We start from the raw sequence: 27,981 nt of genomic DNA, 5'->3' as shown, positions 1-27,981 counted from the left end.
TTAGAGCATAAAAACAGCACTTCTAATTATTTGTGGAAAAAGAAATGTTGCATTAATATGTTGAAGTCTACTCTTTACTGTAATCACCTGTTCGTTAACTTTACAAAGGCTTTGTTGAAACTCTTTATGGAAATGCTAAGAGGGAGAAAGCTGAGCAGCCTCATTTGCAGAGGTTTAAATCATAAGTCACTGAGCTCAAGGATGGAGAGCAAGTGCACAAATTACAAAGCAAACAAATGTGCAAAGCTTCTGCTTCAAGAGGTTTCAATTTGGGCATACTATGATGACAGGTGAAGTCTCAGAGCATGCTCCTGTCCTTTCCACACAAATTGCCCATAGCAGGAAAGAACTGAGAGAGATCCAGTGTTCAGAAGTTGGTCGGTGTCACTGAACAGTACTAGGATCACATTCCAAAAGAGCAGGTTGGATTTTCCTTGTTTATTGTGGACTGCTTTTATGGATAGCCATAAGTTCTTGTAACAGGTGGTGGGGTGGCCAGATGTGGAGAGCTGGGAAAAGCAAAACAAAACCTCTGCCTCCACTGAGTTCAATGCCTAGCACCTTGTATAAACTGCTGGCCCACACCCAAAGGCCTCCAGAGCAGAAATTATCTCACACCTGAGGAATCAGGCAACTAGACTAAGGCTCATAAGGATTTGCTTTTAGACTTCAGACCATAAGGGTTGTTTAAACCTGAAAAACAGTACGATGCCACACAACGGCACCACTCACCCTGCTACTGGTATCTGGCTAACAGGAATATAGTAAACTTAAATAAAGCATCTGGTTGGCGAGCCCTTCAGTGCTCCTCAAGAAGGCAGAAAGTGAAGAGAGACTTAAGGGGGACTCATTGTGTCAAAACCCACTTTTTTTCTCTTAACCCTGGCAAATGAATGAATCTGTTTTCATACATTTTTTTGTACAGTTTTACACATAGAGGAGCATGCACGTGGCTGTTTCATTAACTGCCCACAATATTCTGTGGGTTTTCTATATATTCTTTATTTTTCTACTCAGTTTTCTGCTAAAAATGTGTTTGCATTCTCATGTGATGCCTTTAATTCAGTCAAAAGGGAAATATGAAAATAAGATCTGTGATCAACAAACAGCTGAATATGAACACAAAATAAATAAGTTAAATAAATTTAACAAAGAAAAAAAGTCTAGAATTTTTTGTAAACTAACTTTACATATTATACATATAAATTATCAGATTTTTCCATTAAACTGTTTGAAAAAAATAATTAACATATTTCTAACATATGGTTTTTGGGTCTACCAAAGGTCGCGCTGACCCAGATTTTAGACTGAGCCCTCTGTGTCAGCCCAGGTGTGCTGCAATAGCAAGAATAAGTTAAGAAGGACAGACAAAATAAACCCTTACAGGTGGGTGAGACTTGCTGGGCCTCAGTGGTGCTTCTCAGAACGTGGAATGTAGAGTTGGATGTGGATGAGCAATGTGAAAGATGCAGCCTCTGCACAGGTTACGTGCACTGAACGCCTGCCCACGTCTTGGTTACACAAAATCAAACCGGCTACAAGCAGCTGTGCACCTCACACAGCCACAGGCATTGGGATCACTGTCACAAATTCCTCACTGATGCATTGCCTCTGCTTCTCAAACATGGTCATGTCTGACTCTGGTCACAACTGGAGCGATTTCTCTTTAAGTTAGGCCAAGATATCAGACTTCATAAATTTTGTCTTGCAAGTAGCTGAATAATGAATCCAGTCCTTTGGAAGAACTCCACAGCTGTTTTAACATCTGACATTCCTTCTCGTTCACCTCTTCAAGTCCGGATTTCAGGAAGCTCCGCACGAGACATTTGGACTCTTCCAATACCTAAAGCCAAAACACGACTCAGTATTTGATTCTGAATCTGAAAAAATTACTATGGATAATGGTGTGACCAGCAATTTTAGAATACTGACTCTTTTATGATCTAAATAACTCTTTAAAGCACAGAAATTACATTTGATTTCTAGGCACAACTCCACTTGCTGATAGTCAGCATCTTTAAGAATTGATGGGTTGATGGGTTAGTGCCAGGTTTTTAAAAGAATGAGAGATTCTAAAGTACCTGAGCTTATTGAAGGTCTGCCATGAAGCACAAGGAGCTGAACTTCCTCATACTGAAATGAAAATGTGTGAGGGACAAGATACTGGCTACCTGTTTTCTGGAAGGTGGTCTTTAAGGTTAGACATGTTGGAAACCCAAATACAGATGTCCATTATCTTTAACAATTTTCCCTTGTTAATTTCCTTATCAATACAGAAATTAATAGGAAAGGGCCTTTACTGCAAATCCCTTTTTAAGCCTATTTGCTTACATTTTTATAAAAGTGAAATATTTTGTAAAAGAATGGTACTAAGCAAAACAAGCACCTCTGACTGAGTTCTGGAGTTAGATTTACTTGGCAGATACAACAAATCACCTGAGATCTTTGCAATAATGCAACCTCAAGCCCTTAGTAATTGTTGCAAATTCTGAAAGGCACAAACTGCAGGTCCATGGTTGCTCCCATAGTTCAGCTCATTTATCCCAGACCCATTTTTAAGGACATTGAGATTGATTCCTTTAAAATTAGTTTTTAAATACACACTACCATGTATCTCACAAGGAACTCAAATGGTCAAACAAACCCAATAATAACTCCTACATTACTGATTTTCTGAGGACAGGACATTTAATATAACTAACACAGTGTTCTGTGGGAAGGGAGGTGCATTCTCTTCACTCAGCTTTGTCAACACCTTCATGTTAAACCCAGTTCCTCTGTATTGTGGTTTTCAACACTGCTATTGCAAAGTAGTATTGGTCTATAACTCAAGTAAACTGTGTTAATAGCAAATCAAGGGCCCTATGCATTTTTTGTGGTCTGTTTGTGAACAAATCTTTGAAGATTTACCTTTGTCCACAAGTCAGCACTGGTCTTTCTAAGGGGTCTTGAGGAAAGTTTATTGACAGCCAATAGCAGTGAGGGAAGGAAGAATTCACAGTAAAGCCCAGAGGTTTTCCCAACTCAAATAATACACGTTATATCAACATCATCAAATAAGATTCTGCTACATTTCCAGAGAGTTTCATTCTCAATGTCTTCTGTGAGATCTAATCTACAGTTTGTTTAATTAAAAATCTCTTGTGTCTCTACCTCCTTTTACAGCAGATCTTTTAAATGAAACTGAGGGATGCTGAGACAGTTTCAGACATAGGAAATACAGCAAGAAACGATAACAATTTTCACTTTAATTACTGCAGTTATATTGCAGCCAGTATCACTTTCTTCACTGCATGTTTTTTAAACAAAGATGTGCCCAGAATAGGAGTATATCTGCCTGAAGGGAAAAACCTCTAGGAAGATAGGAAAGGATTTTCTTTCAACTTTTGTGTACACAAAAGGAAAGTTATAATACACTGTGACCAGAATGTGTTCAAATCCCTCTTGTCTGGATCTCACTTCTCCTTCACAGCAGAGCTTAGCTGGCACTATCCTACCCTTCTGGGGTGCTGTGTGGAACATTCTGCAGCAGTAGGAAGTGTGCAGGTGCAGAAAGAAGGCAGATTCAGCTGAAACATGGTAAGCCAGGACAAAGTGAAGGGCAAATCTATTTTCTTTCAGGTTTCCCAGTACAGTTGTAGAGTTTCAGAATGTTGCACCTTCATGAAAGAAACCTGTGCTAAAATGCCCTTTCAAAATCTGGGGCAAGGAGGTGCCACTCATTGAATATATACAAATATTGTGAAAGGAAAGAACCCCCCTGCCCCAGTCCCTGAAAAATGAGAAACTCTATGAGCTCTCTGATCCCTATCCAGGTTTTCTGATGTCAGCCTTCTTTCACAGGTATGGCTGTGGAAACTGAGGTCCCACATGTGACGAACCTTGGGAGCACACCTTACCTATGTGAAATGTCATTTAATGAGGGAGTTTGATTTCTTACCACTGCACTGCAGGATGCCATTTCTTTCACTCGTAGCATCACTTCTTGGCTAAATGTTGTTGGCCAAAATACTTGTGACACCAGTCCTCTGCTGCAGGCTTCCTGTGCTGTCAGCTTTCTCCCACAGAACAACATTTCATTTGCCTGTGAAACCAAAAGACTCTGGTAATCTTGGGTTATAATTCCCTTCAAATTTTTCTCATACTTGCCTGCTATTTTTATGATTAAATTACAAATGTTCTTCTGTATCTTTCCATACTGCAAAATACTTTAAAAGGAGTTTCAGTAGCTATTTAAGGATTGTGCAGGTGGCCAGAGCACAGCATGGGTTTAATTTAAGAGAAATGTGCTGGCATGCATGGTGAATCTGTACTGCTAATCTTACAAGAGTAACTATCAGTGATACTGTGTGGAGAGTCATGGAACCCAGTAGGAGATATTTGTGGGACAAATTCTGATTTATTATACTGGTAAAAGCTAAGCAGTCTTACTGGAATCATTGTGGATTATCTTAGTATCTGGCTGTATTACTGCCCACTCTAACATAATGCAGGCAACTACTATGTAAGGTTATTGTGTTAATGTATTTCTTCACTTTTCTACCATGATGTTATGTTGACAATCTTTGCTTTTTCAATCTTTCTTGTGTACAGCAGGTGTTGTATGCTGAATTCTAAGGTTATTTTGTGATAATAAGTTGGTAGTAATTAGATGAACTTTCCATTAAAGACAATTAAGAAAATTGTTTACTTTTTCAAGAGAGAAAGATCAGGAATTTACGAAAGGTTATTCAGCAATTTGAGGTGGAAAACCTTACCAGTGCAACACCCAGAATTTGTGGGAATGTGTATGATGAGCAGCCAGCTGGAGTGAGTCGGATTGTTGCAAATGGTGTCTGAAACCAAGCCTTCTCACTTGCCCAAACGATATCACAGAGTGGTAAAATAGAAGCTCCTAACCCCAGAGCAGGGCCGTTGATAGCAACCACAATTGGCTTCTTAAATTGAATAAAAGCTTTTACAAAATCCCTAAAATAAAAAATACAAGAAAGATCTTGAATACAGAAGTAACACATAAATATCTAAGTTTAAAGTACTTAATCTGAAAACAAATTAGAACCACAGAAGAACACAACAAATGCCCAGTTTTATGAGGTCAGGACTGCAAGATACTTTCTAATTTGCACATGGAAAAGTCTGCTTATTTTTAGTTATTTAATCTTTCTGAGTACCTGGGCTATTGCATAAGTTTTGTGTATGTTGTATATGGCCTGATTAAGTGGATTACACTGAGTGTTGTACTTTTTGCAGAAAGGTTTGATTGGGTTTTACTTCTGGACCAGTAACTCCCGAGTTTGTACACACAGCACTTCTTGGTTTGCTCCACAGTGGCTGGGATGGACCTTGTTTGGCTACTGATGAAATATTATAGTCTGAATATTTATTTTTTTCCAAAGCTTCTCTTAAGATCCTGTGTCAAAGGCTACTGCAAGTCCCATCAGTGGATTGGGAGACTGTCAATGTTTATGGCACACCAGCAGAAAGAACAAGATTGTACAAAGAGGAGTCAGAGAAGTGTTTGAACAGGATGAGTGATCTTCAGTTGGGTCTTCATTGCAAAAATCTTCAGCAAAGCCATTACAAAGCAGATGCCCTTGCCTGACTACCCCAGTAATGTGATGAGAAATAACAGGGAAGTTAAATGTCATCGTATTCACCTGGATGAACAAACTAGAATATGTTAAATTCTGTGCAATGAGAAGATCTTTTAAATAAGTCACCTACCAGCAGCTGTGGAAAGACATCTGTTGAATGGAATGGCCTTTACACTAATTAGGAAAAAGCAAGAGTGTAATTGTGGGCAAATTATGGGCTCCAGCAGCTCAGTGCACAGCAGGTATATGGAGGCAAACGGGATGCTCAGTTACTTTAGAAAAAAGACATGGATAAATCAAATTCCAAGCAAAAGAGATTCCATCCCTGCACTGGGTATTTATTAGATCCAGAGTGCATATTTGCTGACAGATTTTAGGAAATAACATTTTATCAAATGTGCCCTTTGATGAGTTGCTGCTCTCCTGCTGAGGTCAAGGATCCAGGCCTCTGTACCTGAGCACAGGTGGGCCTTGCAGGTTATAGAGCACATGTGGGAAGTGCAGGGACACTGGCTGTGTTTTAAATGAGGACAAAGAGTCTGAGATGACCCAGCATTAAATTTTCAATTAATACATTCTGTTTTTCAAGTCCTCTAGTAAGAAGGACCATGGGAAAATACAGAATTGATGCAGTTCTGTTACAGTAGTAAATGAGGAGATCACTGTCAAGACAAAGAGAGTGAATAAGGAACATTGGTTTTGTCTGTTCAAGACCATTTCTGTCTAGAGGAGAGCAGGGTTAAGGAGAGCTGTGAGTCGTTTTCGTTGCAGACACAATGCTGTTCCCTTATTATTTCTTTGGTTGTTTATGACTGAGTAGTGACTGTGGATCACTGCACCTCATTAATTCCAGAATTCTGAGAAACTCAGTAGTTATGTAAGTCTTTCAGACAGGACTACAGTTGTGAATAGGGATGTGTTGAATGATAGATAAAAAGAAAGCAAACTAAGGATAAATGGTGGCAGTAAATCTGAGGACCTTGTGGAGGCAGATAAAACCAGTGTTGTGGAGAAAAGCAGGAATCATGATGATAAATGGGAGTGGATGTGAATATGGAAAAGCAATTCGGGATGTGGACAGGAAACAGATAATGTGAAGGAAGAACAAAGCAGAACACATTAATGGAAGGGAAGGGTTGAAGGAAGTCTTCATATGAGTGAGCAAGGAAGGGAGGACCTGGAGAGAATGGAACATAACTTTGAGAAGGCACAGCGAGCCTCTTGTCACGAGGGAAGAATGAGGAGCACAGAGGATGGTAAAATGGATGGGTATGGAACATGCTACCTATAGGATAGAATGGAAGGCTACAATGTTGGGAGATGATGAGGGGAACAAATGCCTGCCTTTGGTCTCCAGAAGCTGCAGTGACCAGCAGTCCATTTATCTTTGATTCCTGTTTGGTGTGTTGTTTCAGTGGGCTGTCTCTGTACCCTGAACATGGCATGTTTCCTTGTCTCCAAACCATAAGTTCACACGGGGAGTTTCTGGGCTACAGGATCCTTGTTTCAATTCAAAGCAGTCATTGAAAAGGATTTCAGATTACAGATGTAGTTGCACAGTAGATCCAGATGCTTAAATGTAGGGAAAAGTGTCTACAGAAGGCTTCTGGATTTGCTAGAGCACATATGGAACGCTGACCATGGGATACACGCTGGGATGCTCAGACACCTCTGCACTGTTTCAGGCTCTTGCTGCTGGTCAGGGCTTGTATGTACATCCAGGGCTGTAAAGAAGCTGAGCAAGTAAATTTGTCCTTGTCTTGTTTTCTTCTGAGCACACCCAGAATGTTGTGGCTCTGGTCCCACCGTGCTGCCCAGCCGATGGGGCGAGCCCAGTGCTGGGAGTGCCTTCCAGGAGTGTCAATCCCAGGGCTCTGCAGGCCACACTGTGCAGCCTGTTTTCCTTGCTCCAGCAGGGCGTGTGGGTGGTGGCAGCTCAGACTGGTGGGCTTGGGATGGGTCTGTGACCAGTGCCTGCACAGGAGCTGCACTGCTGCACATCCATTCACTGCAAAGCCCAGTGGCTGAGGGCATGGCACCAGTGACTGAACATTTCATGGAGAGGAGACTTGATAGGGATTGAAACTTCAGCTGAAACTTGTGTCCGGTATATGAGAGCCACGCTTTGGGATGTGGGAACACATGGTAACCAAGATTTTAATTTCACTTTGATACAAGTCTAACTTGATGTAAAGCAGTGGAGCCAGAGATCCATTGATGTATTTTAGGACATCCAAACCACTGAAAAAAGCAATGGACATTTTTTCTTCTCTTATTACAGTTTATTTTCCATGAGCTGAGTCCTTTGTTCACAGAAAGCACAGAGAGTGCTAAATGGAAAACGTAGGGTATTGTTTCCAGAAGTACAATAAAAATCTATTTTCAGTGGGCCTGAAGCTGACATTCTTGACAAGGTACAAGCAGTACATTGTACCAGTATTTCAAGAGTGTTCTGTGAGTCCGAGGGTGGAAAAACTGATTATCACAGTCTGGCTTATCATTATTTAAATGTTGGATTGATACGTATACCTGTATATTAGATGTGTGCAAATAAATGTAAACCTATATAACAACACCTAACTGCACAGTTTTTACAAGAATAATACTAAATTTGTATATTTTGGTAGGTGATGAGTATGCCTGTGTTTTCAAACAAGAACAGTGATTTTCTGCCCTCACTTTTTTTTTGGTTTCACATTGTTAAAAACCCCCCACGTTTAAAAAATAAACTTAGGCTTTGTCCTTCAAAGGTTTTCTCTTTTAAAAAATATCACTCCATGATATTCGAGCATATTTAGAGTCTTATAAACAGCTTGTAACATACTACATTCAAGAAGTATCTTTTAAAGTCTTTAAAAATAATTGCTACTTTGAGAATTTCAGAAGTTTTTAACCTGGAATCCAAACTGATCTGTAGTAGTTGTAACCAAGATAATTGGTGGTTAATATACTTTGTGTAATATGTAAACCTGATCTTACGTTATACTAATAAATCCCAAGTAGAGATATCTTGTAAAAAAATTCTTTAATATTCCTACATAGAATTGTTGCATAAAGTTTTAAAGCTCTCAGAAGAATATTTATTTGTAGGAAATGGGGGGAAAAAAGGGATCAAATAGTTTCCTGGTACAGATTGGCTTTAGTGGAATAATATTGATTTATACTGGAAAATCTGCCTTGTGGATAATGGAACATTTGGTGATGTGTTGTGCAGATTGATTTGCAGACTGCATGTCATAAACCCTAGAATTCTATTAGGGTGATGTGATATATATATATATATATATATATATATATATATATATATAAGGAAAGTTGCATTTTAGTTACAAAAATAAAATTACATTTACATATATATTAAGTAATTTAAATTTAAGAAGAGTGGAGACCCTTCGAGTAAGTTTCTGAAATACAGTGGCAGACTGCTATTTCAACAGAATATGAGTAAGCCATGGATTCCCATTTGGACTGAAATTAATTAAAATGATGAACATTAAAACAAGTAAAAGATCTGCCTTTCAGGAACCACTTTAGAACATGAAGCAATACTGAATTTGGAAAAACAACAACAAAGTTGTATTTGAATTTGGAGGAATGATTTGAAATATTAAATACAGAGAATTAGAATAAAATAAATCCCTATGGATATTGGCACTGGAATGAATGTGCTTTCTTTCCTAATATGGAAAGGTCCAAGTTTCTTTTTACTAAACAAATTTGCAGGACTATAATTAGAATGAAATCAACATTTAAATATACAACATTTTTGGACCTGATAAATATTTTTATAATCACACACTGCATTTCATAATTTAGAGATCATAGGTAAGCTTGGGTCACCTTATAGCTTCTGCAATCCTAGTGCTTTCCTTTCTTCTGTCATTGGATAACCTGCCAATTAAATATGAGTAATCTAGGCCACTACAGAATACACTTCCCACTGCGCTGAGAAGTAAGAGTTTACTGTCATCAGCTGATGCATTGCACAATGCTCTCCGAACTTCCTTCATGATCTGTGGATAAAGAAAAGTAAACAATTCGACATGCATGCCGTGGCAATATCATTTCCCTACTTTTACAAACCTTATTGATTTTGAGAGACTTCAATTTTGGGCACTATTAATAGTTACATCAATTATAGATATAATTTTAACATAGGATGATATTAGAATCATTAGAATGATAACACTGAGAGTTTGTAGAATATTTTATATTTGGCAGTGCTTTGTTGATGTTTTACTAATTCAAAGAGGTTTTAGGACTTTGCGGTTCTTTGTTGTTTGGGAAATTCTACCCAGCTTATGCTATTTGACTGCAATTTAATAATTTCAAATATCACTTTTTTATTTTCAGTGTGTACACCACTGTATCCTCGGGAACAAGTTTATCACAGCAAAAGCCTATTATTAACCTCAACAGCTTGAAAGCAAAATTTGTAAACCCCAGTTTTCTGGTCTTGAAGTACTTTGGTTTATATTACTTCAACCAGAGCAAATCAGGACAAGAGGACATCATATATATCAACATGACAAATATATTATTCATTTTTACAGTTTACAAAAGTTAAATCATAAAAGTCCCTTGAAAAAGAGACATTTTGACTTTATTTTACAACTGGATCAAACTATTAATTGCACCATAAATCAAACCTAAGCAAAATCTGTATAGAATTGAGCTGCTGGTATTGTAGGAAAATGGCCTTTCACCTGAGCAGAGAATTGTCTCCTAATGATTTTTAAAAGGAAATTTTATTTCATAAACTTCTGATGTGTAACTTCTTGTTTGGTCACAGTTGGGTGTGGTTTGTGAGCTGTAATTCATTTCAGCACCCTCTCTTCTATAATGTGCTCCTCACTGCAAGGGACCTGATTTTGTCTAGTGTGACACCTCCTATCCTTAATCACACCCATGTGTCAAAGTATTTCCTATAGACATGCTCCTGCTGTCTCAAATTTTTCTCTTTTGCACCGAAAGATTTGCTGTTGGTGCATATTTAGGTAAGAAAGAGCTAAATGTGGCTGGGGATTTAAATAGAGTTTGCATGTGAGAGAAACCCAAGATTTTTTAGCCTGTGATTATTTCTGTTCACTACTTTCTGTCACCAAAACTTTAGATCTCTGAAGTGCCTTGTTTAAGAAATGCCCCTAAACACTGAAGTTTCGTTGATGCCACCCCCTGGTTAGCCTTTTAATAGAAATCCTATGGATTGTGCTGCCTTCCCTATGGATGTGTGTAAAGATGAGTATTACTGGCTGCTGGGACTGGGCATGAGAGAGCAGGTGGTGAACTTTTAGATGCTTCACTTCTACAAGAGCACTTCAGAACGCCTGTAATACTGAGTGTGTGACAGTGGGTGGAAGTGAAGTAATTAAAAGCTGCAGAATTTGGAAGTGTATTTGAAATTCTTATGCAGGTACAAAAATGTCATCAGCAATTTTAGGAGCACTGTTTTTATTTTGAGAGTCTCAGAAGCTGTCTCAGCCCTCAGCTGGGAGAAACACAGCAATGCTGCACATATAATGGGGAAACAAAGGGGAAAACCCCCTAAAACCTTTGTTCAGTGTTAAAAGAAAAACTTTAGAATGTGGTAGATATTAAAATTTTAAAAAATATATTTTGGTTTTCCTAATTCCATGTGAATGCAATGTTATCCTCTTAATTCACTGTAAAAGATCTCACAATCTGCTCATTCTTAGGGTGAATGTATAAATAATATTAGGGAATACCAGTCAAAGGTTTTTCTATCCAATGGGGAATGTTTCATTAAGTATGATGCTGTGATGATACCCATTCAGCAAGTTTCTTTATTATGCCCTTTCCTCCAGTGGTATTTGCCTATGTGCCACCTCTTTGCTGTTACCAATGCTCTCCTTCACACACATCATTCCTGTTATGAACCTGCCTCTTTTTTGTCTCACCCCTCACTGATCTGGATGACTAAAGCCATCTATAACACATCCAAATTTTTGAGCAAAGGTTACATTTCTTGTAAGAAAAACCAATATTCTGCCATCACTGTTTTTTCAGTGTTCTAGAGAGGATGACATTGAGTCTGTTATCAGGAATCAATTTCTCAGATATAGTTAAAAGTGGGAAAACTTTGGTTACTATTTTTGAGCAGGAGGGGTAATTTAGTTCCCCTGCTCCACTTGTTTCTATCAAAAGAAACCAAGAAACCATTATCAGGTTTAACCATAACCAGTATCAGCATTATGAGGCTCCAAAAACTTTGTTTTTTTCTAAAGAGCCTTAAATTTGTCATTAATTTTATCATCCAAAGGTGCTTGGAGGCTCCTTGGAATCCAGCAATGCCAGCCAAGTCAACGCTCACTCCCTTGGTCAGGAACTTTGCCATGGTTCTTTTGCTGGTGCAACCCAAAATTCCCCAGGTCCCTTTGTCACTTAGCCTGGTTACAGCAGCTGCTGCTCACTGCAGCCTCTGGAGCCTTGGCTTTCCCCGTGGGTTATCTGGGGATGGGCATTTCTCTCCAGCCATTTCTAGGATTACAGGGAAGTTACAAATAGGAAAATAATTATAAAAGAGCTGGTTTGTCTGCAGGGTTGCAGAACTGTGTGTTGAACTGTACTACTGTAAAGTAAATATAATTTTAGTTTAGAACTGCTCTCTGCTTTTAAGGACAAATTTATGTTTAATGTGGTAGTGAATTCAGTTCTCAAATACAGAGATACAACCTGTCTTTAGTTAAATTTCTCTGTCAGATTCCATATTCTTTTTCTTTTTACCATAGCCCTTAAACCTTTCCCCATCTTGCTAAAACCATGGCATTTGTCCAATTAAATTTTATTTTCTCTAGTGAACCAGATCTAATACTACTATTTTCCAGAGATCCTTAGCAATATTCTCCAGATCTCCAGTGCTTTTATTAATTAGCTTTTTAATGTCCTTTCAGGTAATTTTCAGTTGTGGGGACAGTATTTATATTTGAATGCATTTGATGAAAATTTCTAAGGCAGTGTTTACAGAACAGTATGGGCCAGTTATTTAGGTGATGATAGTTGACTGGATTGTAAATTTAGACCAGACCTAGTGCTTCACTTACTGTTTTATTGAAACACAAATATATAATAAAATTATCACCTTCTCAGAAGTTGCTTATATTTTTAATCCTGTCAAGTAAATAATCTCATTAGTTCTTGAACAGGATATCTTATATCGCAAAATAAACATGAACCAGTTAAAAACTTCATTAAACTTCTAAGAGCTTAATTTAATGCCTTTTGCTGGATGTAGGAAATTTCCAAACATATTTGGTGCCCTTTGCTTTTCATCTTGTTTACATTCTGGGAAAATCAAAGAGCTAGGAATTTATCACCATAATTACACAAAGTATCTTGAACAAGAAGTCTCTTGTTCACATAAATAGAAGCACTAGTTAATAAAAGTTAACTTTTCTGAATCTCTGAGGACTCACTGTGTTATTCTTAAAGGTAATTATTCTGTAAATATTACCGTAAACCTAAATTTTAAAGCCATTCCGTTGTTCTTAGAACCTCTTCCCCACTTGCAATTTTTTTTTACGTAAATAAACTTTGTGTTACTGATTCCTTTCTGTCTGGCACCTAAAGGACTTGGGAACCTCTAAAGCTGCAGCCACAAGCACTGGCCCAAACCCGCAGCTGACTTTTGTGTAGAGAGCAGAACTACAGGGAACAGTAAACTTATACCTGCCTCTTTTTTATTATTTAGGTTAGGAAAAGTGAAGGCAAACCAGTGCTCCAAAATGCACCTGGCAGAACTTTAAACTCTGGATGGGTTTAAACCCTGTTATTCACATTTGAAATGTGAAACCTGATTCTTGTGTATGGGAAGGTACTTGAGGTAGTTCTGTCACTCTTCAATGAAAGTACTGGCTGTTTAGAAAATGTTTCACTTTTAGTTCAGGGGAATATTAACTCCCAACTCTGTTAATGGTGTTAAATGAGAAGAGCTCATGGGCTCATTTAGGTTGAAAAAGAATTTGGATCCTTGAGATGTGCTGAGATAAAACAGCAGCAGCATCACTGGAGAAAGAGCTTCAGGAGCAGCAAAAGTCCCACAAGAAAAAATGCCCTGATGGAATTCATAATTAAATATTTTACAAATGTATTTAAAAAAACAAAAGTAGCAAGCCCAAGCTACTGAAATAAGAACAAGCTGTGCTGTTTCGTGACACTGTCTTGGAAGTTTTATATCTTGTAAAAAATAAGAAAGAATTTCTATACTGCCCTGAATATTTTTGTAGAAAAAACTCAATTACTAAAGAAGCACTGAGCCAACATCAATCAGTGCAAAGGCTGCTGGAAAGAACATTGGCACATTTAATGATAAAATCACCTGCAGGATGAAGAGTCAGATAAGACTTCTTTAGATTTTAATTTTTTTTTAATAAATAAGTTCTTTGCTGCTTTAATTAAATTGGCATAAATAGCAGGGGCCAAAGGTTGAACACAACTATTATACTTAATCTGAAGATTCCTATAAAGCCCAAAGGGAAGCAGAGCTATTGAGGAATGAGTGGGATTTTGTATAAACTTAAGTTTAAAATGATTGTTTGAGTGCACACCTTTTTTTTTTCTTTAACACATATGGCCGAGTATAACCAGGCCACTATTTAAGCACATCAAATAGACCTGCTCTGAATAAATGATTCATTTGCTATTTGGCAAACATAATTTACTGAATGTCTAATAAAGCTTGAAGTTAGCATTTCTTTACACAAAATGAAACACACTTTCTTCATTTTGTAGGAATTGTGTGTTTGTACTTCATATTCACTGGGGATAAAAGGCATCACAACTGAAAATGCCCTAAACCTCCCAAAACACTTTGTCAGTTTGTCTCACCTATGGCTATGGGTGACAAACTGCAGGGACAAATCATTCAACACCTTTCACCTTTCAGTTCCTGAGGTTTTTGCTGTAATTGCCAGCAAGAATGTGAAATTGCCAGTCCTGGAGGTGCTGGATTTTCTGGTGTGAATGATCATGGGCAGCAGCCTGGACTGAGGCCAAAGAAGCTGTTTCATGTTTACACCCATGAGTCTTCCAATGGCAGGAGCCCGTGATTGCTCTTGGCCTGGATGAGCTTTAAACAGACAATCTCCATATGGAGAACTCAATAGCTGATTAATTCCTGACCATCCTGGTCAGTAAAGTGGTTTTCTAAAATGTATTTCCTGGTTTTCAAGTGAGCTTCAATAAAGGTTCTAGAAATTGTCTACACTGGTGATGCAGGGAGAGGACTATTACATGCTTATCATTTATTCTTCCACAGAGGTGGGTTCCTGGCATATTGAAAACTTTCGAAGGATGAAATGGATTGGTTTGGCAGATCCAAAGAGCCTGAATTAATCCCCTGGTTAGAGCATCTGAACACTGCTGATGTGGAGTAGCACAGCCAGCTCCATGTAAAGGTATTTCTGTTTTGGTATTTCATGTAAAGGTATTTCTGTTTTGGTATTTCATGTAAAGGTATTTTTGTTCTGACTGAACACAGAGTCCATGATTTCATATTTTTTCAGACCCTTGAGCTCCTTCATTTAAATTACCTGCAGTGTCAATTAGTGGTAATTAAGACAGAGATGGTGTGATGGATTTGATGCAATCTAATGCATTTTAAGAAATTAGTGTTAAAAGCAAATGTTTGGTGTTCTGTGGCAATTACCAAGATAGTCCTCCTAAATATTAGATAGTTTAAAAACTAGGAGTGGTAAATGTTATGTACCATCAGTTTTAGCCATTTAATATCACCATGTGTATGTGTGCATTTGAGAGGGGGACTCGTCATACCTGCCCGTTTTAAGTAATGAACTTCAAAGTTACTCTTTTCCCTAGTGAATAAAATGATTCCTCAAAGCTACAATCTACTCTTCCCTTGTGGTGCTCAAACTGGTATTTCCTACACTCCTGAGGTTGCTGTGTAGGGCAGAGAGGGCAGAAAAAGGCCAAGATCTCCCCAGTGAAGGCAGCACTTGCAGGAGCTCTGCCTGCAGGATGCTCAGACAGGCCAGGCCAGGCCAGGCTGCTCCTCCTGGTGCTCCCTCCAAAAACTTTGGCGAAAGTTTTGAAACCCAAGATATTTGGAACAAAAATTTATATTCTCCACAGCAGCCCTGTCCATCAGGCCACTACTGCCCCTGTGGAACAGGGCTCAGGTGTGAACAGGGCTCATTTGTGCTCTCCCCTCTCCAGGACATCCATCCTGAAGCAAACACTTATAGACACCCCTTTTCTTCTGACATGGGTATGGTATAACAGAGCATTTCAGCCACAGAGAATGAAGCAAAAGCTCCTCAGCCCTTCCAGTGATCCATGTGTGCACTGGTGTAGTACAAGCTGCAAGTCTGAGTCTGCCTTTGTGTGTATAATATTTGGGACAGGGGAATTAATTTTTATCTTTTATATGTTGTATGACTTTATGCAATTCAGCTGAGGATAGAGCCACTAATTGGTTAAGATTTCATAAATAAATACAGTGATCCAGAGAAGAAGTAATTAGGGATCAAGATGGAATTTAGAAAGGCTGTCTTAGGATATAAACTGAAATTCTCTGTATACGACTGGAGAACTATTTAAATTAGTAAAAGGAAAAAGACCAGATTTCTCCTAAGGATAGTAAATATCAGTAATTTCAATGTGTGAAAAGCTGCTTTGCACAATTCCATGCTGGAAATACAGATTCTGCCATTCCTTTAGTTACTTTTATTTTTTTTTCAGACATGTGAATTAAAATTTAATTTCCATTGCATTCTTTTGGATAGGAATCCCAAGTGTGAAAAAAGTTATATATGTCTGTACTCCAGATTTCTTTTCTAAGTTCATCAATTAGGAAAAAAATACATAAAGTCAAATTCAAGTGCAGTGTTTGCAAGATAACCCACACATTGGGATGGCTTTCTTTGGCTTTTAGGGCTGAACACTTACCTCTGGGGTCAGTGCATTGTTTTCTGAAGTCTGACTTGACAGCAAAATATGTGTGAAACCATCTTCCTTCCGGACTACAATGTCCCTGAAGCGACAGTTACTTTCATTTTGTCGCACGCTGTATCTCAGTCTCTTATCAAAGACATAATCTTTCTCTCCATCAAGTTTCCTCTTCACAGTGCTGTGTAGATTCAAGCTTCCATTGGCCAGAGAAGAACCTTGCAGATGGAAAGAATTCAATTACCTCCATACCATCAAAGAATTGGAGTGATATTCTCTATTAGCTTCAATAATGATAAATAAATATAAAATAATAGAAAAATATAAATAAAAAAATGTGCCTGGCTAGTCAAATGTGGCCTCAAGCCATTGTTCTTATTCTGTACTCCAACGTGCAGAACATTTTGTTCTCTGATCAGACAACCTCTAGACCCAAGGAACTGATGCCATTTTGGAGAGTATCCAACAGGAGGGGAAAAAGAGAACTGTGAGAAGAAAGATATAATTCCTCCTTAAAAACAAGTAAGAGCAATAGTAAGTCAGTTTTAAAAGACAGTTTATTCTGACTTACTCTGTGTATGAACTGCAAACCATCCCTTTGCTGATGTCTCCAGCGTTTCTGTAATAGGCAGTAGATGATGACTGGTAACAGTGCTGAGTGCAGGTGTTGAAGGAGTTTTATAAGGTTTGTATGTAATAATCCTTTTCTAATTACAGATGTTTCACACTATTGCCATTAAAAATAAAGCGGAGACAGGTTGTTGAGGGACATAGATTAAAGTCACTGGTTTTTGTTTATATAGACACCAGCCCACAATGCACCATTTTTAAGAAAGGCCAAGACAGAGCTGAATGAAAACAGCTTTGTTTGCTCTGTTCTTTACTTCTGCCAAAGCTGACTTGTTCCAGCTCCTGGTTTCAAATAGCCAGGAATTTTTAAAGGGCAGATGACATGAATATTAGAATATAGGTTTAAATTTTGTAGTTTAAGTGATCACCATCCAATTAAAAATGCTCTGCTGGAATAGAATTGAACAGTGAATTCATGACAGATGCCTCTAACCCAAAATCACTTACCTTCATTTTAGATTAGCTATGTGTCAGCCTGATGCTTACGTAGGTAACTGATCTGTCTGACACCTCACAGTTGGCAGTGGCCTGTGGAATTGTTCACAGTGTGTGAAATCCTGTATGTGCACTGCAGTTAGGAGATGGGATGTGAAAACACAGCCAGTGCTCAGCGGTGTGTGACTGGGTCTCATGTGGTGTGTGCATGTGGGTACTCACACATCTACACACAGGAATCCACCTTTGTCCAGGAGCCTGTTCAGTCAATCAGGAAACTCTTCTTTTGTTGTTGAATTAAGAGATATCATCTAAAGCATTGCCTGTGTTATACTGAATAGAGGATTTGCCTGGTGTAATGTAAACATGGCCAAGTTCCATTAAATCATCACTTAAAAAAAATCATTTGAAACCAAAAGAGTTGGAAATTTGTTTTCTTGACAAAAAGTGTCTACACGTGTATAAATTACCATGTGCTTGAACTTTAAATGCTATGAATAATTTCCTATGGCATGTTTCTTCTTTTTCTTAAGTTTGTTTTTTGACATGTATTCTTACAACAGAAATCAACTCGTGAAATTACTAATAGAACACCAATGTCATTGGGAATAATGTACTGAAACAAATGAACTCATTGACTGAGGCAGGCTATTAAATATTGGATTTTTATCTATTCAATGCTTAATCAGCAATAAGCTACTGAATTGTGGTGATTTCAAACTCCCCAAAAGTGTAAAGAACTTACAAAATCAGAGGCACAAATGCCCATTGAATGGAAGGTGTGTCTGACTAGCTGTACTGATTATCCACCTCGTGTGGAAGATTATGCTACATCTATTTTAAATACAGATGGTAAGAGAATAGTAGAAGTTTAATTCAGTCAGATAATCCAGCTCAACAAAAAGCCTCACAGTAATTTTTTTGGTTTGTTTTATTCTTTCTTATGTATTCAGTTTGTAAATTAATGTATGATGTAAGAAACTATAGATCTTATAACAGTATTTTAACTGTTTGGATGCCAGCTGAAAGAAATTTATTCAGAGGAAAGATCTAAATTAAATATGAAAGAAATAGAAATGAAAAAGCACCATTTCCAAAAGCGGATCTTTAACAGAACAATATATTATGAGTAGCTTGTTGTTTCCCTGTCTCTAGTGCATCCCTGTAATCTTGTTTAATCCGATAAACTGGAGAAAATGATCAGCACCCTCTAAAGACAGCACTGATGTGGATCCAGGCCAATTTAGCAAGTCTGCTGTGTGGAGGTGGTGCAGCTCCTGAAGGTCTGCTCTGGAGCCACTGGGATTGTCTGGAATTGTCCCTGCATGAGGGCCAACAGTCAGCACCTGCTCAGTGCGCACAAGGGGAGCAGCACCTCAGTATGTCAAGGTGAAAAATGACTGTGGCAGGCAAAAAGAGACATTCAAAGACTCAAAGCAATTTATACTGCATGTGAAACAAATTAAGGATGTCACCAATTAACTAAGGAAGCCTTAGATACATCTAAGTGTGATTTTTCTGGCTTAATAGTGAGTATTTGATGCTCAGTCTAAGTACAAAAGGAAAGGGAGAAAATGCTCTTTACTGGGAGTTGAATCTAATTATTACTTTGTGTTTAATCAGCAGAACTTGTGGAATACCTAAGCCAACATTTATATTTATAAGAAGCTTCAATATTTTTTAAGGGAACCTAAGATGTTCCCAGACCACTGCTGCCTGCAGTAATCCTTCTCCAAGAATGGCAGTAAAAGAGGGCAGTAAAGGATGCTATTTAAGGAGAAAATGCAAGCTTGGTTGCTTTCTGCAGTCCTTTCCCATAGTATCATCCCTGAGTGTTGTACAGAAATATGAGAGGGCTCATCCCTTCTGTTTCCTTCAGTGTTTGCTTGTGGACCTTTTCATGGATTTCTCTAATCCCCTTCTGAGCCTGTTGATGCTGTCTGTCTCCACAGCTTCCTGTGGTATGAGTTTTAGAAGTTGGGTAGCCACTATACAGAGAAGAATTTTCTTTCATCTGTGCTTTTATCTGATGTTCCACCAGTTTCAGTGAGTGGTCCCTAGTTCTGCTATCAAGGGATTTCAGGAGCAACAGTTCTGCATTTAATATATCTGAGGCCTTGATGACTTTGTAAACTTTGATCGTGCTGCCCCTCAGCCACCCCCTCTCCCAGCCTCTTTTATTCCTGTAATCTTCTTCATTTTAGCTGCCCATCCCTGCATCTTCTACAATACTCCACCACTGCCAAAGGGTCTGAGACTGGGGTTCCATTCTACCAGGCACTGCAGAAAACACATTAGAAATTTATATTCTGAAAGGCTGAGGCAGATGAAGAGTGGGGAGAAAGTGAGGAAAGATCACACTGAGCCTCAGTGCTTTGGGGGACCTGGAGCTCCACATCTCCTGCCCACTGCTGGAGAACAATTCAAGCTCCTGTTTTTTTCAGATACATATTTTCTGAGTGTTTCATCAGAGCCAGTTTAATGGTGCTGTCCCTGTGCCACCACCCTCCACAGCAACCCCAGTACTGGTAAGAGCAGCCACACCATAAATTGGCCTGGTGATCTGCTCTGGCTGAAAAATCACCCTGCAAAACTGGTTAATTTTCAAACAGCTGCAGTTCATCTTGTAGCCTCAAAAGTATTAAAAGTGGTGCAGAGGGAGGGATGGGAATAACTATCATGGTGTCATGGGAAGGAGAGCTGGACTTCTGCTTTTATTAGCAGTATGCATTTGTGCTGAATGGAAAGGATGATGGAGCTGAGGCTTTAATTTTTCTAGGTGAAATAAGCCATGCTCCCTCACTCTCCCTGGTAAAGCAGCTTGGCATTCCTCAGACTTCCCAATAGCCTTTAACTGCCTCCTTCCTGTCTTTCTTGTGGGTAATGGTTAATACTGTACATACTTAAAAGCTGTGTTCTGTTGATAATTTACTAATAATTTCAGACTTCTCCAGCAAAGGAAGCATCTGTAAGATATCTAAAAGCAATGAGTTTTTATCCCAACTAAGAGAGCAAGCATGTTTGCTTGTCTTTTACTGCCAATATTCTTTCAGAAGAAATAAACCAGATTAAGCTAAAAAACCAAGAGGAAGCAGTGACTAAGTCAAAGAGAGTATTTAAATTGAGGGCACCATGAGACTACAAAGATTTTTGTAATGGAGAAAAACACTGGTTAGTGATACATGACAGGCAGAAATTCTTCAACAGATGGTACAGAAAAAGAGTGATGCAGAAAAAGGAAAGAAAATTAAAAGGGGATGTTTTTTGATGCTGTCAAGAAACGTGACAAAACAATAACTCTCAATTACAATATCTGGAGAGAAACAGAAATGTGATAACAGAAGACAACAAATATCATCAGAAAGACCAGTATTGTTAGCTCCTGGGAGCATCAAGGGATGCTGTTCACAAAGTTTTTCAATATTTTCCAATCTGCAGACCCTTAAATAACTGTCAGTAAAGATGATTCTGCTCTCCTTATGGCAGGATGTATAGAAAGTAAAAGACAGTTTTTTATATTAAAGATCTGTCCCAACTTCCACAGGGTGCCAGGCCTCCACTGGGGTGCCCTGAACATTTTGTGCACACACCTGTAGGTAAGTGCTCATCCTTCTGGGATAAAGAGCTTCCTGATGGGAGTTTGTCTAGAGGCTGAAGAAGAAACACTTGTACCCAAGTGGATTTATATACAAAACCAAAGAGACTGGTGGGCGTTCATTTAAGGAGTCATCCAAAGCTGGCTTTCAAATAGCTGTTATTTGAACAGAACTGGCATGGACAGAGAAACAAAATAGCTATTATTTGATTACTTCTAGTTTAAATATTACTGTCTATATTGCTTGATTCAATGTACTGGTGGTTAAACATTATTAAAATATGAAACAATGCTGGTTGAGGTTGGTGGGGTTTGGAGACCTTCAGGCATAGGCCCACATTGGTAGCAGAGCTGGGCCTACAGCCAGGTTTTCAAATTGTAGGGAATTTTTGAGTTTTCCATATCTAGGCTTCATCTCCTGACAAACCATAAATTTCTATACATATTTTCTGTGCAGTCTTACACTCAGCTGTGAAATGAATCTGACATTCATTTGGGTTCCATACAGGCAATCTCAAGGCTGACACAAATGTCTGCTTCGCCAGATTCTGAATGGGGCTGCCCAGGAGCCACAGCTTCAGGAGCCAAACCAGGTCCTCCAGGCTCCCTCTTTGTTCCACATCTTGTGCCTGGGAGCCCTGTGAGTGCTGATGGAGCATGCCAGGCTTTCAACTTCCAGACTCAGTGGCAGACTGCCTGAAACCTCTGGCATAACTGGCTGCCTCCAAACTAAACGTGGGAGTCCTGCCAAGCAGACTGCCACACTGCTCCTGCTCCCTAGGGACACAGCCATAGGACCTTGGCTTAGATTTGGAGAAAGTTTTGAAACCCAAGATGTTTAGAACAAAATTTCAGTTTTTCAACAAATTTGGCATTTTTCTCTGAAACTTTCCTCATTAGCAATTTCTAAAATTTCAGCCTGGTTTTAGTGTGGGTTTCTGTGATAATAATGGGACACGGGGCAGAATCACACTGGCATCCTCTGTGTGAGTGTGAACACTGAGGGAGTTCAGGAAATTGTTGGACTTGGTGAAGAGTAATGCAAGTTACTTCCACTTGATGTTTCAGACCCCTGTATCAGGAAATGTGGCTTCTCTCACGGTTGCAGGGCAACATTAAAAAAAATCTAGTGATTTGATTTTGACCCTTCTTCACCAATTTCTATCTGCTATTATTCAGGCAGTCTCATCTCTCTTCTTTGTGGTCTTCTCCACTCTGCAGGACTCAAGGGATTTCTGACCTTGGCAGAGCTGCTGAGTATGGGCTTTTCAGAAAAGAACCAGGCAGAGATTTAAAGATCTCTTACTTTTGCCTACAGAATGCAAGGGGAACAAAATACAGAACACAAGTGATAGATTTGGAGAATGCAAAAGCTGTCATAAAGAACTGTTTGAAAGGAGCTGCAGAGATCAGTTCTTGGGCCAGGAGGAACAACTGGCTGCTCAGGCAAAGCAGCTTTCCACTGAACGAGAGCTCTCTGCCAGAGATTATTCAGTCAGGGGTGATGCAGGCCATTCCTTAGCTCTTCTGGCTCATTTGGCCTTACAGTTCTTTGTGACCCTTCAGTTCTTCATTAAACAAAAAATTCTAATATAGGGATTAATGCATTTCAAAGATACATTTTGTTTCTGAACTTCCCCACAAATAACCTAAGTGATTAGAAATACATCATTAGAAACAGTAAAAAAAAAATCAAATCTTTATACACATCTGTAATTAGATATTCAAATTGTCTCAAAGAGGCAGGTAACTTTTTAAGTATTCTTACATGAGCTCAACCTCCTCAAAATGCAGAAGTCAAAATACACTTCTAAGTGCTTTAACTTCAAATTTCATTGGCATCATCAGGAGTACTTATGCATTTAAATCTGACCATGCATTTTGCTGGTTTGGGAGTTTTTAATAGCGTATCTGATGCCTGGCTTGCAAGATTCCAGTAGCTACCACATACAGCCAGTAAGACTGGGCAAGGTCAGTTCTTCCCAAATCAAGGAGCATTTGCCAGGTTGCCAGTAGGGTGGAAGATGGAAAGCAGGGTGATATAATTTATGTTGACTTCTGAAAACTTTTTGGCAGGGCAATTCACCAGAAGCTGTTAAGGAAATGAGTACTATCATGGGCTATAGAAAGTAGCTAATAAAAATAAATAATTGGAACAAATGGTTACTTTTCATCATGTCAAGCTGGCTGTCCCAAGGACCTGCAGGAGGATTAGTTTATTTAATGTATGTATTAATGAGCTGGGAAGAGAAATATGAGAGGAAGACTTGAAGGCAATACAAAATAAGTAGAGTGAAAACTAGGAAAGATTTTGAAGAGCTTCACTGAATCAAAAAGGTGAATTGGCAACAGTAAAGCAGATTAAATGCATAGTGAAAGGGATCATACATAAAGCTGTGTTCTAAATTAACTGTAACAAGGAAGGAAAAAAAACCAAAGAGCAACTGTGGATCACTCAATGAAAACCTTTATGCAGTGTGTAAGAGCAGAAAAAAATAATTCTCCAAAGGTTCTATCATCACTGTATCAGTAAGCAGTGGGAAATCATTTGGAACAGCTCCTGCTGTTTTTAAAAGGTATTAAAACCACCCCCCACACCAATAGCACAAGAAGATCCTCAAAACTCTCAGGAATCAGTAAAGCCTCCCAGGTGGTAGGAAGGCTGAAAAGGCTGGGGCTGCCTACTGGCTGACAGGGCACCCTCCACTGCATCCCTCCATAGAGGCACAAGAGGCTATTCAATGAAAGTAAAGGTCAACTCCCCCCCAACAAAACCCCAAATACCAAAACCTGATCAAATAAAATGTGCATCTTATTGTCAGCTCCTGGAAATTACTGTCACAAAACACCATTGAAGCTGTAAATTTGGTAGGACTAAAAACACACAAACCAAATAGACTGGACGCATATAGATAATGAGAAGCCATTTAATTTCCATTAAGTGGAATAATTTTTATAGAGAATATAAATCTTATTCTTTGAGAACTAAGCAAGTCAGTAACTATGAGGATTAGAGAGAAATTTTTACTATATCTTCTTGTTCACTTCAAGACTGTGTCTTTCTCTAAAGTCTGTCTTAAGACTTTTGATGTGTCCAGTCACTGCCAGAGACAAGGACCTGGCTGTTCTGTGTGCTCCTGACTATGACAAGCATTAATACTGAGAACTTGAATCTTATTCAGCTACATTTACCAGGGCACTTCACCAAGAGTGGTATTAATTCTAAAATAATTCTGGTTCCTCTAGACCACTGGGTTTGAGCACACCTAGCTGAGTAGTGATTTGTTACATGGTGATACACAAACCCAAAGTTGCAGCATTATGCATATCTCAGTTGTCATTCCTGCTCCATGCCCTGTCCTCACTTCCCATAGGGATTTACACTGCAAATCTCGTGACAGAGCCCACACTGCTTCACATCATTCCGTGGGAAAGGGAAAGAGAGAAGCCAACTGATAAAAAAAAGTGTATAATATGTAGGGAAAGTGTGGAACTTGTTTGTGTGCTTCTCACCATACCACTTGTGTGACAACAGATTTTCCACGAGTGGGCCCTACTTGCAGTTGCTGCAATTAGCACCCCCTCCCGCACAGAGGAGTTGTTTAAATCACATACCAATTCCATTCACAACAGGGGAATTGTTACTGACTTCCAACACGCTGGGCAAGTTTTGTTCTCCTTCGTGATCAGTTAAATCCACGTTTTGCTGCTGTGAGCCATTCCCAAAATGTCTAGAATCTTTCTCATGGCTGCCATCTCCATTCTGCAGGCCATTATGTGGCTTTTTCAGTGGCATAATCTGTAAACCGCTGGGAGTAGTTCGGTAAGTCACAGTTTTAGCAGCCCTGTCATTTGCAGATCCTGGCTTTGCTGCATATCCTCGTTTCTGTTTTTGATGAGATGGATTAATTCTCTTCCTTTTGTGTGTTGCTCCTTTAGACTTCCCAGATTCAGAAGGTCTATGTGATATTTTCTCAACAGACGACCCTCGGCTTTCCCCCAGTAGTTTCGGTGCCTGTTTCCCATGCCTGGATCGCTTCTCTCTGGTAACGTGTAGCCTGTTGAACTCATCAATAAATTCCTCACAATGGAGTAGGTGATGTTCAGGCTCCCAGGTGTCTTCATTGCTCCCATAGCCTTTCCACCTAATGAGATATTCCCATTTGCCCTTCTTGTTCTTCCTTTTGTCTACAATCCTCTCTACCTAAAAGGAAAAACCAAAGCTGTATTAGAAAGAATTCCCATGAACAGACCTGCCAGTACAGTAGTGAAATGCAGAGCCCCAGTGGTATTTTGACAGCAAGGCCACTGCCCTTTCTAAACACATTAAAAGAGACATAAACACATCCTCAAATCTGATCTGGGCACTTTCAGTAGCTCCAGTGTGAAGAAACAAGAGAGAGTTTCAGATCATTAATGAAAGTACAATTTCTTTGAAAATCTGGTTGCAAAATGAGACTGTTGCTGTTACATTCCTCAGCTACTTCTAGTTTCAAAGAGCCAAATAAAACACTTTTTGCTGCTTTATTTGTTACTGATCATTCTCCTGAATCCACATATATATTTTGTCCCTATAAGCCAACTGACAAAAATATGTATTTTTATTAATTCAATATTTGAGTAAATACACAAGATTTTTGAATGCACCAATTACAAAATAAAATAGCAAACAAAGGGCATTAAGGCAGGATTCTTACATTGAAGGATTGAATACTATCAGCCTGTGTTGGAGAATGTCATTGTAAGGAACATTTCTACACCAAGGGCTAATGGACTGTATTGGGACTGCACCCTGAATCTGAATTAATATCATTATACTGTGGAACCTGGGTGCTGGTCAAGCCTCAAGTAGAGGGAGAATACAGAGGAAAATCCAAACACACCACAGCAGTGGCAGCAAGTTTGGGTTAAACTGCAACAAGTAAAATTCAGATCAAGTCATTAGGAAAAATGTTGTAATATCAGTAAGTATTAAGTATTAGAATAATACCTGGTAATGTGGGGAAGGTAGGCAGGGTTTTTAGAACACAAAGTTTTTGTTACATACATCTGCCATGAAAAGTCAATGCTGGAAGATCAGTTATGATAAGGAAAATTTCAAAGACTCTGTTTTGTTTTTATATTGTTTAATTTTTAAATTTTGTTTTTAATATGTTGTTTATTTAGGATAAAGATGCCACTAATGAAAAAAAATCATTATCATTAACCCAAAGAAGTATTTTTAATTAAAAAAAATAAATAAGTGGATAGATAATGTAACAGCTTTCACTGCTCCTTAATGAAAAATCATCTCATGTGAAGAACAACAGTGGAATCTGTAAGGAGAATTTAACCTTGAAGAAGGGCAATCACAGCAGTTAAGTAATTGTTCATTTTAGGTCCCCTGTTAGAGCAAACCAATGGATTAATTCTGTCTGTTCACTGGCTGGAACTGTACATTCACGGAAATCTTGGTGGGTTCCCCAAAGGAGTCTAAATGTAATTAGCAACTAAACATTATACTTCTATCTTCTATCAGTTCATTTACATGGGAACTGTGCTAGATATCTGTCTCTGAGTCATAGTGGACACCTTCCTCCATCTCCAGGGCTCCCACTGCAGCATCTCAAACAGCTCCTTCCTGTGCTCTGGCTTATCAAATATCTACACAGAACCACCTCAGAAGCAAAGCAAAGCATCCTTCTTACTCTGAATTTAGCACAGTCCCCTTCAGGATTGCTCAGAGAGGCAAAACAATTAAATGAAGCTCAGCCTGGGCAAGTTTGAGATCATTTGTCTGAAAAGAGGGAGAAGGCTTCACAAAATGAATGAACTAGCATTTTTTTCCTCATGTGGGATGTGTGGCTTTCAATTGTCAAACTAATAGTAGACTTATTATGATCTTGTTGGCTTTATAGAGAGCAGCTGTCTAGATTATCCTTAGCTTTAAAATACTTTCATCTTCCTATCAGGGACTGGCCAGAAAAGCTGTACATTGAACCACGGAACTCTGTGTGGGCTGCCTGTGGATTTGTTACCTTAATTACTGCAGCTTGCTATACCAAGGAGCACAACATATGCATGTATGTCCTGGGGAAAAAATTAAATTGCTGCTAAACTCGGTAGACCACAGCTATCAGTACTGGAGAGTCTGGGTTACTGCTTTTCTGTCTGTACCAGATGAACAACACATGCATTCCCCTCCCTTTTAATTCAGGACTCTGGACTTGGAACACAAACTCTGTGTCAGTTTGGTGCTACTTGGGAGTTACTTGTCTTTGTTTTGAGGGATTGCACCAGCTTTGTTCCCTGACTTGCTCACTGAAGGAAGAGCCTCAGAAAGGATGGACAAAACCTTTTATGAGATCACATACAAAAAACATATTTTCACCCTCTCACCTTTTTTCACTTGTGCTCATATCTTTAACTACATAGATTTCTTATTTTCACATTGTTGCTCTATGTGAAGAGGTTTTGTGGAGGGTGTTGTTTAATATGGAAGTATTTTGGTGATGAGACATCCTGCATTTCAATTAGGAGGATAAAAGGAGAAAATATGAGTAGTCTTTGTTCCTGGAAAATAAAATAATGGCAATGGAGGATGTGATTAACCACTTCAACACATCATGAAGGGAGACTAAAAGTATTCATGAAATTGGGTCAAATTTATTAGTTTATGAAAAAGCATTCAGAAAGCAAATATATTTGGGTAAGACTAACCATTTCATTACAGCACTTGCAGAACAAAACTATCAATGTTCAAATTTAACTAACTAAAATAAAGACTAAATAAATTGAATACAAATTTTTTTGTTTCTGGTCAAC

At 38.7% G+C, this 27,981-nt stretch overlaps 1 protein-coding gene and 1 long non-coding RNA gene across 2 annotated transcripts in view; one reads left to right on the top strand and one right to left on the bottom strand.

The window, feature by feature from the left end:
* The window catches only part of LOC146766443 (uncharacterized), a 55,156-nt gene extending 40,148 nt beyond the window's left edge, over positions 1-15,008 (top strand). The window contains exon 3 of the long non-coding RNA XR_014957982.1: positions 14,869-15,008. This is a non-coding gene — a long non-coding RNA (uncharacterized LOC146766443). The remainder of the gene's footprint in view (positions 1-14,868) is intronic.
* Positions 985-27,981, bottom strand: part of CDYL2 (chromodomain Y like 2) — a 56,560-nt gene continuing 29,563 nt past the window's right edge. Inside the window, exons 2-7 of the mRNA XM_021541213.3 lie at positions 24,793-25,381; positions 16,518-16,735; positions 9,435-9,607; positions 4,758-4,968; positions 3,941-4,084; positions 985-1,843 (exon numbers count right to left, since the gene is read on the bottom strand). Of these exons, the coding sequence (XP_021396888.1) occupies positions 1,685-1,843; positions 3,941-4,084; positions 4,758-4,968; positions 9,435-9,607; positions 16,518-16,735; positions 24,793-25,381 (1,494 nt within the window). The 3' untranslated portion in view covers positions 985-1,684. The remainder of the gene's footprint in view (positions 1,844-3,940; positions 4,085-4,757; positions 4,969-9,434; positions 9,608-16,517; positions 16,736-24,792; positions 25,382-27,981) is intronic.

Source organism: Lonchura striata, chromosome 11 (genome assembly GCF_050655825.1).
Source record: "Lonchura striata isolate lonStrDom1 chromosome 11, ASM5065582v1, whole genome shotgun sequence".
Lineage (NCBI taxonomy): Eukaryota > Metazoa > Chordata > Aves > Passeriformes > Estrildidae > Lonchura > Lonchura striata.
This window is presented reverse-complemented; position numbering and strand designations above follow the sequence as displayed.